Source organism: Carassius auratus, chromosome 3 (genome assembly GCF_003368295.1).
Source record: "Carassius auratus strain Wakin chromosome 3, ASM336829v1, whole genome shotgun sequence".
In the NCBI taxonomy this organism is placed as follows: domain Eukaryota; kingdom Metazoa; phylum Chordata; class Actinopteri; order Cypriniformes; family Cyprinidae; genus Carassius; species Carassius auratus.
Genome location: NC_039245.1, coordinates 15,922,635 through 15,938,773, shown reverse-complemented (window position 1 = coordinate 15,938,773; position 16,139 = coordinate 15,922,635). Strand labels below are relative to the sequence as shown.

Below are 16,139 nucleotides of genomic sequence, written 5' to 3'. Positions count from 1 at the left end.
TAATTCATTTTATTTTTGAGCACATCTCAAGACACTCGAGGACAACCTTACAAAGATACATAAATTAAAGAATGAAAAAGCAACTATAAGCTGATCTTAAACAATGAGTTTTAAGATTAGATTGTGCACAACAGGTTTTTCATGTTTTATGATCAGAAACTTGAAATGTGTGTATCAAATATACAGTAGGCTTTATAGGGTTAAACTAACTGTACTTTGTATTTATGGTTTGCAAAGTCCAAAATCACTGTTGTTGTTTGATGCAACAAGACAACACTGTTCAGGCTTAATTTAGGCAGTAGATACTGTAATTATGTCAAGCATAAACAATTCAGCTGTTTGAATCTTTGAACACGGAAAAATAGGACAGACAAGTTTCGTCGGATGCCATTCGTGAGCGTTTTTCAGTTTTTGGAAACACACACACAACAGAGACTCAAACTCCTGGTTCCTGCAGATGTTTGATCATGACGAGACACATCTGGGCTGCTAGAACTGACCTGAGGAAGTTCTGAACGATGAGCTCGTGTTAATGATGAGTCCAGGATACTGTTGTAACTCAGAGTTATAGTGGAAGGAATAGTGAGGTACCGTGAGGACAAAACAAACCTCTTACCAATGTGTTTAAAGAATAGTTCAGCAGATAATGGAAGTTTGCTTATATTTACTTACCCTCAAGACATCCAAGATGGAGATGAAATGAAGAAATGTAGCATTGCATCATTCATTCACCAATGAATGCTCTACAGTGAATGGGTGCCGTCAGAATGAGAGTCCAAACATCTGATTAAAACATCACAGTAATCCACAAGTAAAACACTCGGGATTATGGATTATGGATCCGTATTTTAGCCAGAATCAATGGTTTGAAGTAAAAAAAAAAAAAAAAAAAAAAAACATGTTTCTTACAAACATGCATATTTACATTAAGTGATAGACTTGAGTGGAGTGTTTTACTTGTGGATTATTGTGATGTTTTATCAGCTGTTTGGACTCTCATTCTGACGGCACCCATTCACTGCAGAGCATCCACTGTTTTCATTTTTTTCAACTATTCCTTGAACACACTGTTTGTCCTCACGTTGCACTTAAGAGTGAAAAGAATGAGCCAAATTAAACACTGTAACTACAAAATATCCCTACATCAAAGACATCAAAGAATTCATAACAATGCATATTCATGTGCGTATGTGCATATTTATGATGGTTGTTGTCTCTATATTTCTGTATATTTCTTTGAGTATTTCTGCTGCCAAGACGGTGGTATTTATACAGAATGAAAGACAATAATATCAGTGTCTTAACTTCTAGATATTATAAATAGCTCTTGATTTCAAGGTACTTTGTAAACAAGTGCAAGTAAATGTATGCGTCTTCATAGACTTTAAAGATGAAGTGTGTAGTTTCTGTACCACTGTCAACACCAAACTAAATACACTGTTCATGTTTACACTTATGTGCATGCAAAGCAAGGGTTTACTTAAGAAAGTAATACTTTAATTCATCAAGGATGCATTAAGTTGATCTAAAGTGACAGTAAAGACATATATAATGTTACGATAGATTTAATTATAAATAAAATGTATGACAGTTTCCACAAAAATGTGAAGCAGCACAACCGTTTTCATCACTGCTAATAATCAGAAGTGTTTCTTGAGCATCAAATCAGCAGATATGAGTGATTTCTGAAGATCATGTGGGGTTTTAGCGGTCGTATAGTGTTAGGGTTCAGTGTTTAGGACACAGCTTGGCATCTACTGCTCACTCATACTGCATTCACATGTTTAATGGATGAGCTTGTTTCAGCATGTGTGATCCACAGCACACGATAATACACTATTTAACAGAATACATGTATTTTAAATGAGCAGAGAGCTGTCACATGTGAAGATGTCCTGATCGTGATTCATTCGAGACGCTCTCGATGCTAGATGACGGAAGACTAAACCCTTTCTGGGGCTGTTTTTATAGAGTTGGGTTGTTTTATTGTCCTCGACGTTTACACTTCATCAGTGGAGGATTTTAAAGAGCCCATACTGTATTTCGTTTTAGTCTTTTGAGTCTTCAGTTGAATCCATAGTGCACACTAAACTGGATACGATCTAGCCGTCTCTGATCTGAATGGATGAATTTATGAGACTCTTCTGAAGTAAGAGCAAGAGTCTTTTCATTAATGGGCAGCTTTTAGTCACAATAATGAGCTGTTAATTGAAACGAGTGCGAGACGACAGCGGTTGTTCTGTTCATCAGGCTCTTGAGCTCTCGTGGGTAATAATGCACGCTCATGCAGAACTCAGGAGCGTCTTCATTAGCGTTGAACTCACTGAAAACACAGTTACTGCAGAGACAGAGAGAGACACGTCTCATCTGCTGATGCTGTGTGTGGATCTGCATCTGTTTCTGTGCTGACCTTTGACCTCTTGACCTTTCCTCTGATGCTGTCAGGCTGTGTCAGATCACATTCCCACGAGCCCTTTGGTCACAACACACGCTGTACATGAGCTGCATGTCATCGGTCTTCTGCTGTAAATCTGGAGTAATGTTTCATATTCATGTGGTCTAGTGATTTCATCACATCTATTAAATGTGGTAAAACCACTCTGACAGAAGGCTTGGGTGCACTTATTGTCAGCTTTGTAGCTTTATATATATATATGATTAAATATAGCATACTATTATTATTTAGTATTTTTTTATGATGATTTAAAATTATTTCATTAATTTTTTATGTGAATTTTATTTAATTTACTTTATATTTTATTTTAATAATTTCTAAATTATTTGCTTAAATTCTTCATGCATGTATTTTATATTAAAAAATTTTTTTTTTTTTTATTTTACTTAAAATGTATGATGTATTTATTTTATTTATTTAAAAAAATATTTAAAATGTTTAATGTATTTATTTTTTTGTTATTTTATTTAAATATTCTTAAATGTATTTATTTATTTATATTTAAAATGATATCATTTACATTGCTAAAATGTAATATTTAATAAAGTATAATATTTTTCTTGATTTAATTAAAATTAAAATTATTTAATTGTATTTATTTGCATATATTAAAAAATATTTTACTTAGATTTTATAATTCATAAATTTTTTCGTTATATCAAACACATCACTATTATTGGAGTAATGGTCTCATGTCTGTGGTTCGGAGGCTTTAATGATGAGTGTTCCTGCATCGTACAGTATTTCCTGATGAATGTGTTTTCAGGATTTTCAGATGTTGCTGGATGAGAGTTTTTTACGTGCCTTTATATCTTACAACAAGGTCAGCGAGACTTCAACACAAAGAGCGGCCTTGGTTTCTCTAAAGAATGTGGTTTAAGCAGTTGCATGATGTTTTGAAGGCTGGTATTGTCAGCACACAGAGGTCACAGACACACAAAGACATTCATTGCACAAGGACACGCTAGAAACACGCTAGAAACACGCTATATCTGCGGTGAATGAAGCTGCTGAGCTGCTTTTGTCTTTATAATGTGACAGAAGATTGAAGTCTGAAGTCTCTTCTGCTTACCAAGGCAGCATTTATTTGATAAAGCATACAGTAAATCAGTAATATTGTGAAATATTATAAAAATGATCAAAGCTGTATTTTCAGCATCATTCCTCCAGTCTTCAGTGTCACATGATTCTTCAGAAATCAGTCTGATATGAAGGTTTGCTGCTCAAGAAACATTCCTGATTATCATCAATGATGAAAACCGTTGTGCTGATGAATATCTGAATGGAAAGGAAACTGTGATACGTTTTATTTTTCAGGATTCTTTGATGAACAGAAAGATCAAATTCACACAATGGCAGTAAATGATTCAGTATTTATCGGTTTACCCAAATTCTTCTTCTAAAAAAAATATAAATATGTGTGTGTGTGTGTGTGTGTGTGTGTTTTATACATGATGTTAATAAAGGATGGAATATATTTTCTTGCAAGGTTAATCAAAAGTAATCAAAAAGTAGTCTGAATACATGATGTGTAATTCAATATAGATTATAAAAGATATAATATAGATATTATGTTAAAATCTACAATTTCTGTCATGTAGCTCAGCTCAGTATATGTATTGTCTATATATATATATATGTGTGTATATATACATATATATATATATAAAAGCTGCGGTAGGTAACTTTTGAGGCTCTAGCGGTTAATAAACAGAACTGCTTGCGTCTTGCGGAAGAACATCGTAGCCGGAACTACTTCTCTCTGTTTATGTCTATGAAGAATCACAAAGGTACTGGGTTACTCCGCCGCGGTATCCTCGAAGCAACCTAAAATAGTCCGAATATAAACACTTATTATAGGTGCACCCTAGTGATTCAGGACAAGCTAACAATACGGTTTGGAAAATGAATTGATGGTGTACTCGCTTATTATATAAATTTTTCTACATTTTGAACACAAAGTTACGGACCGCAGCTCTGATTGGTTGTTTCTTACCGGGAGCGATGTATTTCTGCAAATGGCAATAGGACACTGGGAGGAGCCAGAGGAGCTTGATTTTTTTCACAGATTATCTGTCTCATATTCTACTGTCAGGACATAATGACAGGTTTAATAAATATGGAAAAAAAAATATTTTTACAAAAGTTACCTACTGCAGCTTTAATGTTGTAAAATGATGAGTGTGTTTGAGTGTAATGAAAGTAAACAAATGTGAATGTGTCTGAATGCAGGCCCTTCATGTTTTGGTTTTGTTGTGAAAAATGATCTGGCTCTTGACAGGTTCTGCGTGATTCATACAGAAGTTTTGAAATACATGTGTTTTTGTGTTTGGATAGTTTAAGGTGTTTGTACTGACACACAAACACACACACACACACACACACACACACACATACTTAGAGATGTGTAAACGCACACACATACACACTCTCATTCACACACACACACACATATAGATGTGTAAACACACACACACAGACAGACACCTCCGTATATCCTTATCATGTGTTCACAATTCAGCAGCTGTGATGCTGAGATCATCTCCAGTGTGAGAGATTAAGCACTTATTCACCTCTCTCTCTCTCTGTCTATCTTTATCTTTTAATATATTTATTTATAATAAATATCTAGTATTGTACCTGTGGCTCAGTGGTAGAGCATTGTGTTAGCATCGCAAAAGGTCTTGGGTTCAATTCCTGGGGGACACACATATTAATAAAAAAAAAAAAGTGTAGCCTAAATGCACTGTAAGTCGCTCCGGATAAAAGTGTCTGCTAAATGTAAGTATTTTTTTATTTTATTGCATCTAAATGATATGAAATGCCTCACATCCTCCTTTCCTTTAAAGAGCAAATGTTTGCAGCTTCGTTCTCTTCGTAGTCAGCGTTTGTTTCCCTGGTGTTCCTGTGTGAGGTCTCTGCTGGTTCATGTGTTGTTCATGAAGGGAAGCGCTGTAGTTTGAGTTAATGATGCTGACAGACGCTCTGCTGCTAATTAGAGTCCGTCAGTGTGAATCTGCACAGTCTCACTGTGAAAGCACAGGGCTCATGTGGCTGTTGTTTTCAGCCCCAGAGGATTCTGGGTAACAGGTGAATCTCAGGTTAAACATCCTCCTGCTGCTGGAGGTTAAAACGGTTTCAGTCCACAGGAAGTGGCTGAGATCATTTATTAATGCAATAGGAGCGTTATAGTGTTTTTACCAGTGTTAAATGATGCAGAGCATTTAAAAAAAAAAAGGTGTTTATTGTCTTTATAAAACTGTTGTTGATTTTATAAATTGTTAAATGTACTATTATTGTGAATTAAAATATGCATTAATATTTATTTTATTTCTTATTATTCTAAAAAGTTTAATTTATTAAGTGAAAAAACATTTGTTTAATTTTTTTAATTTTGTTTAAAGATTTTTTTAATGTATTTATATTATGTATAAAATATATTTCATATAATAAAAAATTTAATATTTATTTTAAATTACATTAGAGTGATTTTACCTTTTATAAAAAGGCAGGGTGATTAAAACCCACTTAAAAAAAATCACAAACAGATAAAACTGATTTCATTGTGTAATTGTCCGTTTGGATGAGTTACAGGAGCAGTGATATAAATAAATAAACCAAAGCTCCTCATGAATCATTTGTGATGTATTGAAACTGTGCCATGAGTAAAGATCCAGGACCTGTTTGAGACACCGATACCTTCTTCTGTGTGTGTTCATGAGTTTCCCTGTGAAGGTGTGTGTGTCTTCTTTAAAAGAGCGTGTGCTGGATTCACGCCTCACCTGTCATCAGGGTCATCGTCCCGCGAGTAAACCGTTCCCCGTGAAACCAGTCCGTCCCGCTCGACCAGATGATCCGAGCGCCGTCCCACGAGAAGCACAGAGCTCCTGTAACATACATAAACACTCTCAGAGCTATACATCACACCGAATCAAGACAAAGCCACTTCTGTTCGTGTGTTTTTAGCATTAGCGCTTCCAGCTACCACCCGTCCGAGGCCATGCACTCTTTTCTTACGGTATTCATCAAACATAAAACCTTTTACAGAGAATTAAAATCATGTTTCCAACACTTGATTCAAATCTTCTACCACACAGATGTCGAAACAACCAGACCAAAAACATGAAATTAGTTCAGCAGGACAATCTTTAGCTTTAATTATTTATTGCATTAGTATAAAACAATACAAAATGCATGCAAAAAATATATATTTTTATTCATTTTTTATTTTATTTTATAAAAATGCATTTTAATTTTAATATGTAATAATTTTAACGATAATAAATAAGTAATATATAAATAGCACAAATGTCAGCAGCAATCACTAGTTTTTCAGTATCTTCATAACAATCACATGATATGAACTGAATAATTCACATATTTGAATGACTTTTCCAGTGAAATATGTCATCTGATACTTTATTATTATGTTTTTACTCCAGAACTCAATGTGACGACAAAACTATGAGGAATATTCATCTCAAATATGAGGAACAAAAACGTTTAAGTGCAGCTGAATATGTTTGTCATTCCATTTTTTAGATGTTTAATAATTATGTACACAGCTCAGTCATTCACTGTCTGTCTAACTAATATTTCACAATGTTTTCGTTAAAATAAACACCCCACACCTCATGCTTGGTTCCACATTTACAGCATGAGAAAACATAATGTTTGCTATAGTTTTACTGCATTTTATTATATTTTAATTGTATTTTCTTTTTTATTTTATAATTTATTATTATAATTTATAATTGATAATTTTATGTTATTCACTCTGTAAATTTATTATTTTATTATTTTCATTTTTCTTTTTAGAATTACATTTTTGCTATAGTTTTACTGTATTTTACTATATTTAAATTTTACTTTATTAGTATATTTATTTGTGTTATGTTTAGATGTTTATTTATAAGTAATAATTTAATTTTTTTAACTAAACACTAAAACACAGAACATTTATTTAATAATTCATATTGTTATGTTTTCTTTTTTAGTATTAGTATTATCAATTTTGAGTCTTAAACCTTGGTTAAAAATTATCCTAAAGAACAGTGTTCAAAACTAATGCCGTCATGACCTTAGCCCGATTCACAATGGTAAGCTTGTGATAATGTTTTCTAATTTGAGTCGTTCGTCTTTGCATCAGTACTCATCGCGTGTGTGTGGATGCTCCAGCTGCCGGATCAATTGTAGCCTGGAATAATCAAACAGTGCACGATGGTAATGAAACCCAGGTAAGAGGTATGGAAGGCCAAAAGGGTCAAAAACACATGATTTTTAACGCGTTAAATGCGTGTTGTTTATGCCTAATTAACATGTTGTTGACGCATTAACAGTCGCTTATTTTTGATCCTTTTGGCCTTCTATAAAGACGAGCCACACCGATGCACAGCCCACATGAAGAAGAATCTTCAAATATTTGCAGTCGCAGGTTTCAAACAGAGATGGCAACAAAGATGCAAAACATGGATTTCAGCTTTAAGTCATTTATGTAAATGTGATTCTCTCTATCTCTCTGTGTCAGGTGTGTTGTTATCTGAGGTCCGCCGACCGCGTGGCATGATGGTATTGGTCAATCCTCAGAGTGGACAGGGCCAGGCGATGGCTCTCTATAACCGCCACATACAGCGGATGCTCACTGAGGCAGATATACCACACACACTCTTCATCACAGGTGTGTAACACACACACACACACACACATCGAGTGATTTACTACTGATCAAATGTGTGTGTTATGGTGCTGATTCAGTCGGATCTGTTCTTACATCCATCAGTGAATGTTGAGTGTGTTTGTGTAGTTAGATGTGTGTTTGCTCATCAGTTGTGCATGATTTACTCTCAGGAAACTGTGCCGTTTGTGTTCCCAATGGATGAATGATTGATGGATGTTTGATAGAATGATGAACAAAGGCCGGATGAATGGATGATAATAGATTGAGGGATGGATGATTAGGTTTGGGTACCTAAACCTGGTGCCATACCTATGGAACTAGTATGAACCAAACCAAATCAGAACGGAGAAAGCGGTGCCTCTTAAACGCCTGAGCAATCGTTTGAAATATTTGTCCTGGTTCTCTGAAATGTACTCAAAAAGCATGGGCTTCGCTAAGGTTTTTTAGCGGGACTATAGCATTAAGCTGTACACAAATTCGCAATCGCCTCAAACAGAGGACACAAGGTGTCGATAGATAAGATTGTTAGAATATCTGCATCTGTGCAGTTCTTTGTCATAAATACAGTTTACAAAAGGTCAGGAGGGAGCAGTCGGTTTCCCATCTATTGTAAAGTTTTCACTGTGTTCACCGCTCATCACACGCAGCTGTTTCCTCCAGCGACAATCTAACGCATACTTTAAAAATACTTAAGTAATTAAGTCTTAGGCGCATTGGTATTTTCATGTTTGGCTAGTTATTTATATATTCTGCAGTAGTGTGTTAGTAGAAAATATCAGTTTACATTTAGTTTGTCTCAGTTTCTTCTGTTTCTTCATGTAATCACAGACAGATTAGATCTCTGTGTGGAGTCAGACTGCTTGTGCATTCAAGAATCTCACTAGATTATTATATAATTAATGACAAAATGACTGGTAAAACTGTAAACTGATATTTCATACTGACACACTACAGCAAAATACATAAATAACTGTCTTTTTTGGGGGTGAAAATACTAATGTGCCTAAAGACTGTACTTTACAAACGACATTGTTGCTACTTTATAAAGAATGACCTTACAGTCATACACAGAACTGATTAAAGTTCATTAAACATTACATGTGGTTTTGTATTAAACAATGACCCAGATGATAAACATGCATTTATTAGCCTTAGAGTAAGTGAAGCTTGGGAAATGAGAGCATCCAAGGAGTGTGTGAAAACTATGGATTTATTTAAAATATTTCTAATCTGCTTTAATGTTATCCATAGTTCTTTTGTGGCTCTTTTTTGACCCAACCCTATGGATGATAGAATGATGGATGGATGATGGAGGGATGGATGGATGGATGAATGATGCAATGATGGAGGGATGATAGAATGATAGATGGATGAATGATGGAGGGATGGATGAATGATGCAATGATGGAGGGATGATAGAATGATAGATGGATGAATGATGGAGGGATGATAGAATGATGGATGGATGAATGATGGAGGGATGGATGGATGGATGAATGATGCAATGATGGAGGGATGATAGAATGATAGATGGATGAATGATGGAGGGATGATAGAATGATGGATGGATGGATGATGGAAGGATGGATGGATGGATGAATGATGCAATGATGGAGGGATGATAGAATGATAGATGGATGAATGATGGAGGGATGATAGAATGATGGATGGATGGATGATGGAGGGATGGATGGATGGATGAATGATGCAATGATGGAGGGATGATAGAATGATAGATGGATGAATGATGGAGGGATGATAGAATGATGGATGGATGAATGATGGAGGGATGGATGGATGGATGAATGATGCAATGATGGAGGGATGATAGAATGATAGATGGATGAATGATGGAGGGATGATAGAATGATGGATGGATGGATGATGGAAGGATGGATGGATGGATGAATGATGCAATGATGGAGGGATGATAGAATGATAGATGCATGAATGATGGAGGGATGATAGAATGATGGATGGATGGATGATGGAGGGATGGATGGATGGATGAATGATGCAATGATGGAGGGATGATAGAATGATAGATGGATGAATGATGGAGGGATGATAGAATGATGGATGGATGAATGATGGAGGGATGAATGATGCAATGATGGAGGGATGATAGAATGATGGATGGATGAATGATGGAGGGATGGATGGATGAATGATGCAATGATGGAGGGATGATAGAATGATGGATGGATGAATGATGGAGGGATGGATGGATGGATGGATGGATGAATGATGCAATGATGGAGGGATGATAGAATGATGTATGATAGAATGATAAATGATGAACACACACTCACTCCATCAGAGCTGTTACTCTCTCCCTCTCTCTCTCTCTCTCTCTCTCTCTCTCTCTCACACACACACACACACACACACACACACGTTTGTTTGTGTAAAGTGTGTTCATCCCATAGGCGTAATGGTTTTTATACTGTACAAACTGTATATTCTATGGCCCTTCACCAACCCTACACCTAACCCTAACCCTCACAGGAAACTTTCTGCATTTTTACTTTCTTAAATAAACTCTTTCTGTATGATTTATAAGTGTTTTGAAAAATGGGGACATGGGTTATGTCTTCATAAGTCACCCTCTCCTTGTAAGACCTATGTCATACCCATGTCATTATACAGAGTTGGGTCCTGATATGACACACACACACACACACACACCATCAGTGATGTTACACACACACTCGAAGGATCAAAACTTCACACAGTTTAGACTGTGAAACTCTTATAAGGAGTTCCATACATATTTCTTGTGCTCTGAGAACTGTATCTAATGCAATAATTAACATTCATTCATTTAGCTGATGCTTTACACAGCTTACAAACGAAGAACATCACAAGCAGTTTCTCATAAGAGCCAATTATATTATAGCACTCCAGGTTTAGTGTTCAAAACTTTGGGGGCTAGTGATTATAAGTTCACCAGTGCTGCCTTTATACGTTTTAATGCACCAGACAGAATCTGTTCTCAGAAATCTGAGCGTCTGCTGTGATCTGTGTCCTACAGAGCGTCAGAATCACGCGCGGGATCTGGTGAGGAGCGCTGACCTGACGGAGTGGGACGCTCTGGTCGTTCTGTCTGGAGACGGGCTGCTGTTTGAGGTGTGTGCAGATCACTTGTGTCCGTCTCTGTGTGTGTGTGTGCACTCAGCTCACGGAGGGGTGTGTGTGTGTGTGTGTCTTAGGTGGTGAACGGTCTAATGGACAGGCCGGATTGGGAAAAGGCCATCCAGACTCCTCTGGGAATCCTGCCTGGGGGTTCAGGAAATGCCCTGGCTGCTTCTGTCCATCACTACACACGGTGAGCCAATCAGAGAGAACTTATCAGATCATGCAGGACAAGCACCGCCCACCACGCTGTCTGATTGACATGTAGAGGGACCAACCGGATCTTGCTTCTTCTCATGATGTTTAGAGAAGAGTTAATATGAAAGACGGTATCAACATTTTGGCCAATGGCAATATATTACAGCCAATAATGAAATAAGCTATGGAAATTAACAAATAAAACACTTCGAATTAAAGTTTAATTTCATTTCATTACTTTAAAGAACTAATTTATTTCAGATTTGACTTTAATTTATTTAAATTGTGTGAAATCCAATAATAAATGTCAATGCTAAAAAAAAACTCAACTTTAATTTAATTTAGTTCATTTAAATGAATTATCCTATTCTTTTTTAAATTAATTTAATAATTTAATATAAGTTTTATTAAAAGTATCAAAATTCGGGCAATGGCAAATAATAAAATTATTTTCTGTTTTGGACATAAAATTAAAAACTAAATTTTTATTCAAATATTTAATGATTTAAATAAATTATATATTTTAATAAATTTAATTAAAATTTTATGAAATTCTGTATTAAAATTTGGACCAAAGCCCACACGTTATGACCATTAATACAATTGTTTTCTATTTTCGATGTAAATTCAAAATAAAAAATAAAATAAAAACTAATCTAATTCATTAAAAATAATGTAATTTAAAGGTGCTGTAGGGAACTTTTGTAAAAATATATTTTTTACATATTTGTTAAACCTGTCATTATGTCCTGACAGTAGAATATGAGACAGATAATCTGTGAAAAAAATCAAGCTCCTCTGGCTCCTCCCAGTGTCCTATTGCCATTTGCAGAAATACATCGCTCCCGGTAAAAAACAACCAATCAGAGCTGCGGTCCGTAACTTTGTTTGTGTTCAAAATGTAGAAAAATGTATATAATAAGCGAGTACACCATGAATCCATTTTCCAAAACATGTTTTTAGCCTGTCCTGAATCACTAGGGTGCACCTATAATAAGTGTTTATATTCGGACTATTTTAGATTGCTTCGGGGGTACCGCGGCGGAGTAACCCAGTACCTTTGTGATTCTTCATAGACATAAACAGAGAGAAGTAGTTCCGGCTACGATGTTCTTCCGCAAGACGCAAGCAGTTCTGTTTATTAACCGCTAGAGCGTCAAAAGTAGAGAAGAAATAGAGAAGATGCGCAAATCCACTTCATTTTCAGCGTTTATTGGCGCATCTTCTCAGTTAACAACAGCTGCTCTATGTGAAATCAGCACCTGATGGAATTAACCGCTGATTAGAGAACCGCTTTACTGACGAGATGCGCATTAACGATCGGCCGATCGTGATTGGAGCACCCCTATTAAATTAATTTAGTAAATTAAATTTTATATAATTTTATTTATATTTATTTTATTCTAAATTATTATTATTTTGAATTTAGGCCCCACAACATTAATGCACAGTATGACATATTTTAATTCATTTTGAAATTTTCTAAAAATGACATTTTACAGGCTTATTTAGTGTTTCTAATGAGCATTAGATAATAGAGTAACAATAATCTGAATGTCAAAATGAGGGAAATATTCACATCCATTAAACAGGAACAGGATACAGAAGAGCAGCCAATGCGGTTCTGATATAATGTGCATCTCTACTGGATATCTCATTCCTTTCTCATTAAATGTCTTAAACAGAACTCGTTAATATAGAATTTAATGATATAAAAATAGCACAGCTTCCTCTGTAGAGTTTCCTAGATATAAGCTCTCTAAACTCCTTATAATAATAAAGCCAGCCAGCTCGAGTCCTTTCTGAATCTCTGATCTGGAGTCAGTGTTTGTGTGAATTAGTGATCTCCATTACACTCAGTCTGTGCTGTGCTTCGTTCAGACGCTCAGTTTAAAGTTTGCGATGTAAGCAGTCATTATTCCAGTCATTAGCATCTGTTTGTGAGAGCTGCATCTCTGTGGGATTTCTTTGAGCTAAAGAATACAGGTTCGGTTCTGCTGAGAGAGAAAACGAAGTGAAAGCATGAAAGATGAATTAATGAAGCACAGACGCCTCCTGCTGTCACATCATGAGACTGTCAGCAAACAGACAGTCATGTTTCAGCCTTTATTAGTACTTCAGAACTGCAGATGTGCAAGTAATAACTTTATTAATCAGTTTTCCTGGTTTATCAACCTTATCGGTTATTTTCAAATAGAAACTCACAAAAAAACTCTTAATGTAACAGCTGTAATCCTGATTGCTGTGCATTGTGAGCCAGTTTAGCCCTTATTTGAGTGAAAGAAGCTAAAGAAACCTGTACTTTAACAACTAGAGATGATAATTTCTTGTCATGATGACTGTCCGGTGAAGTGACATGCTCTGATCGAGACTGTGGATGTGTTGAGATGAAATATTAGCACTGTGTACACTATACTGATTAAACCTCAATATCCACTAACTGAAATAAAGCTGAAATCAAATAAATATTAGATGAAACAAATATTAAAAATATTTAAAAAACCTAATTAAAATGGCACAAAGAACCAAAATTTTAAATATAAATGAATTAAATTAAATTAAATTTGATTATAAAAATATTAATAGTAATTAATTAAATATTATATTGCAAGGATATTATAAGGTTAATATTGTTGTTTGTATAAACTTAATTTCATTGATTTTAGTTTCGCTAATGTAATTAGCTAATTCAGCTATGATGTTACTGTTAACTTAAAATATTAGAAATGTTTTGTTATTCAAGTAAAGCTGAAATAAATTCAATATAAATATTAGATGAAAAACCTGAACTTAAAAACTTGATGTTGAAATGTTAACCTGGCAGATGACCGAAATAAACATTTTAGCACTAAAATTACTAAAATAGATTAGAAGATTAGAAACTGACTAAAACAAATGACTAAAGTATTCGTTAAAAATACATACAAATGAAGCGTAATATAAATTTTTGGAGAAGGAAAGACTAATAAAAATGACAAAATCAAGCTACACTTTAAACAAAAACATCTAATTCAGAATAATAAGAAATACTGTAATAGGAAATAATACTACAATAGCTCTGTCGTAGTAAGTGTTTGGTCCACCTCTAATATTTTATAGTTAGTGCTCATGTTGTGTGTGTGTGTGTGTGTGTGTGTGTGTGTGTGTGTGTTTGCTTGTTCTCTTCAGAGCATCTCCGGTGTGGGGTGAAGATCTGCTCACCAGCTGTGGGTTCTTGCTCTGTAAGGGTCTGGTGTCGAAACTGGACCTGGTCTCCATCCGGCTGGCGTCCGGCGCTCGTCTCTTCTCCTTCCTGTCTCTGGCCTGGGGCTTCGTGGCCGACGTGGACATCGAGAGCGAGCGGTTTCGGCCGATCGGAGCGCTGCGCTTCCTCCTCAGCACGCTGCTGAGTCTGGCCTCCTTACGCGTCTATCAGGGGAAGCTGGCGTTCCTGCCCGCCGAAAGCGAGCGAGAGTCGTCCTCAGCTGGGCTCTGTGGCGCAGACAGCCGGCTGCCTGACCGTCTGCTGGTCCCTCTGGAGCAGCCCGTCCCGCAGGACTGGACGCAGGTGGAGGAGCAGGAGTTCGTCCTGGTGCTGGCCATGTTCCAGGCGCACCTGGACGAGGATCTGCGGGCGGCTCCAGACGCACGGGTCGATGACGGACTCATTCACCTGTTCTACGTGACGGGGGGAGTCTCACGCCTCATGATGCTGCGGCTCTTCCGGGCCATGCAGAGCGGGAAACACCTGGACTTGGGCTGCGCTCATCTGGTGTACCGGCGTGCACGAGCGCTGAGGCTGGAGCCGCTGAGTACGGCCGGCGTGATGACGGTGGACGGCGAGCGCGTGGAGTACGGGCCTCTTCAGGCGCAGGTGCACAGAGGAGCGGCCCGCCTCATCTCAGCGTGAACCAGCCGTTTAAAACCTGAAGCATTACACCACCGCACAACCCTGACTGCCTGCTGTTACACTTGAATTCAATTAGGGTGACCAAACGTGCCATTTTCCCAAGCATGAAGGTGGGATCTTCAGAAAAGGGTCAAAGCGATGCAAATACGTGTATATTAGTGTTTGACTTGAAGCAGATCGATCGGTGTCTGACATCACAGTACTGTGAGACGATTCAGAAGCACAAGAAGCCGTCTGATCAGAGCTCTCTTTGGAAAATGGCACTTTTCGTCACCCTAATTTAATGTTTGTTTGTTTGTTTTATTAAAGAATTGTAACTGAGTAAACCTCATGAAAATAACGTCTAGGTCATATTTCGCTCCTGAAATGATAGTAAAAATAAATAAAGGGAAATTATGTTTTGCATTTAGAAAATAGATATTTTTTGCATCCCAACACTATTTTCATGACATATTACATCCCACATTTTTATTTCAAACTGTCAGAATGCAAAGCATATTCACCTCATGTTAAAAATAAGCTGCGGAAAATAAATAGCAATTTGCGATTTTCTGACCACACATGCAAAACATGATTTCTAATTTATTTTTTTCTGTGGTTTTGAGGGTGAGATATGAGCTGAACAGGTTGAGATTCATCATCTCTGATGATTATGCATCTGAAAACATGCTCAAGTTGCATTTTATCCAAAAAACAAAGGGGGAAAAACAAGAAATTATATTTTACATTAATAAAATAGGCTTTTATTTTGTATTTTTCTGACAATTTTTTTAATTGAAAAACAG

The 16,139-nt window shown here is 36.3% G+C and overlaps 1 protein-coding gene across 1 annotated transcript in view; it reads left to right on the top strand.

Moving 5' to 3' along the window:
* LOC113055031 (sphingosine kinase 1-like) overlaps window positions 1–16,137 on the top strand; it is a 17,904-nt gene extending 1,767 nt beyond the window's left edge. The window contains exons 2-5 of the mRNA XM_026220974.1: window positions 7,983–8,132; window positions 11,167–11,261; window positions 11,345–11,460; window positions 14,634–16,137. Of these exons, the coding sequence (XP_026076759.1) occupies window positions 7,983–8,132; window positions 11,167–11,261; window positions 11,345–11,460; window positions 14,634–15,354 (1,082 nt within the window). The 3' untranslated portion in view covers window positions 15,355–16,137. The remainder of the gene's footprint in view (window positions 1–7,982; window positions 8,133–11,166; window positions 11,262–11,344; window positions 11,461–14,633) is intronic.
* The last annotated feature ends 2 nt before the right edge of the window (window positions 16,138–16,139 follow it).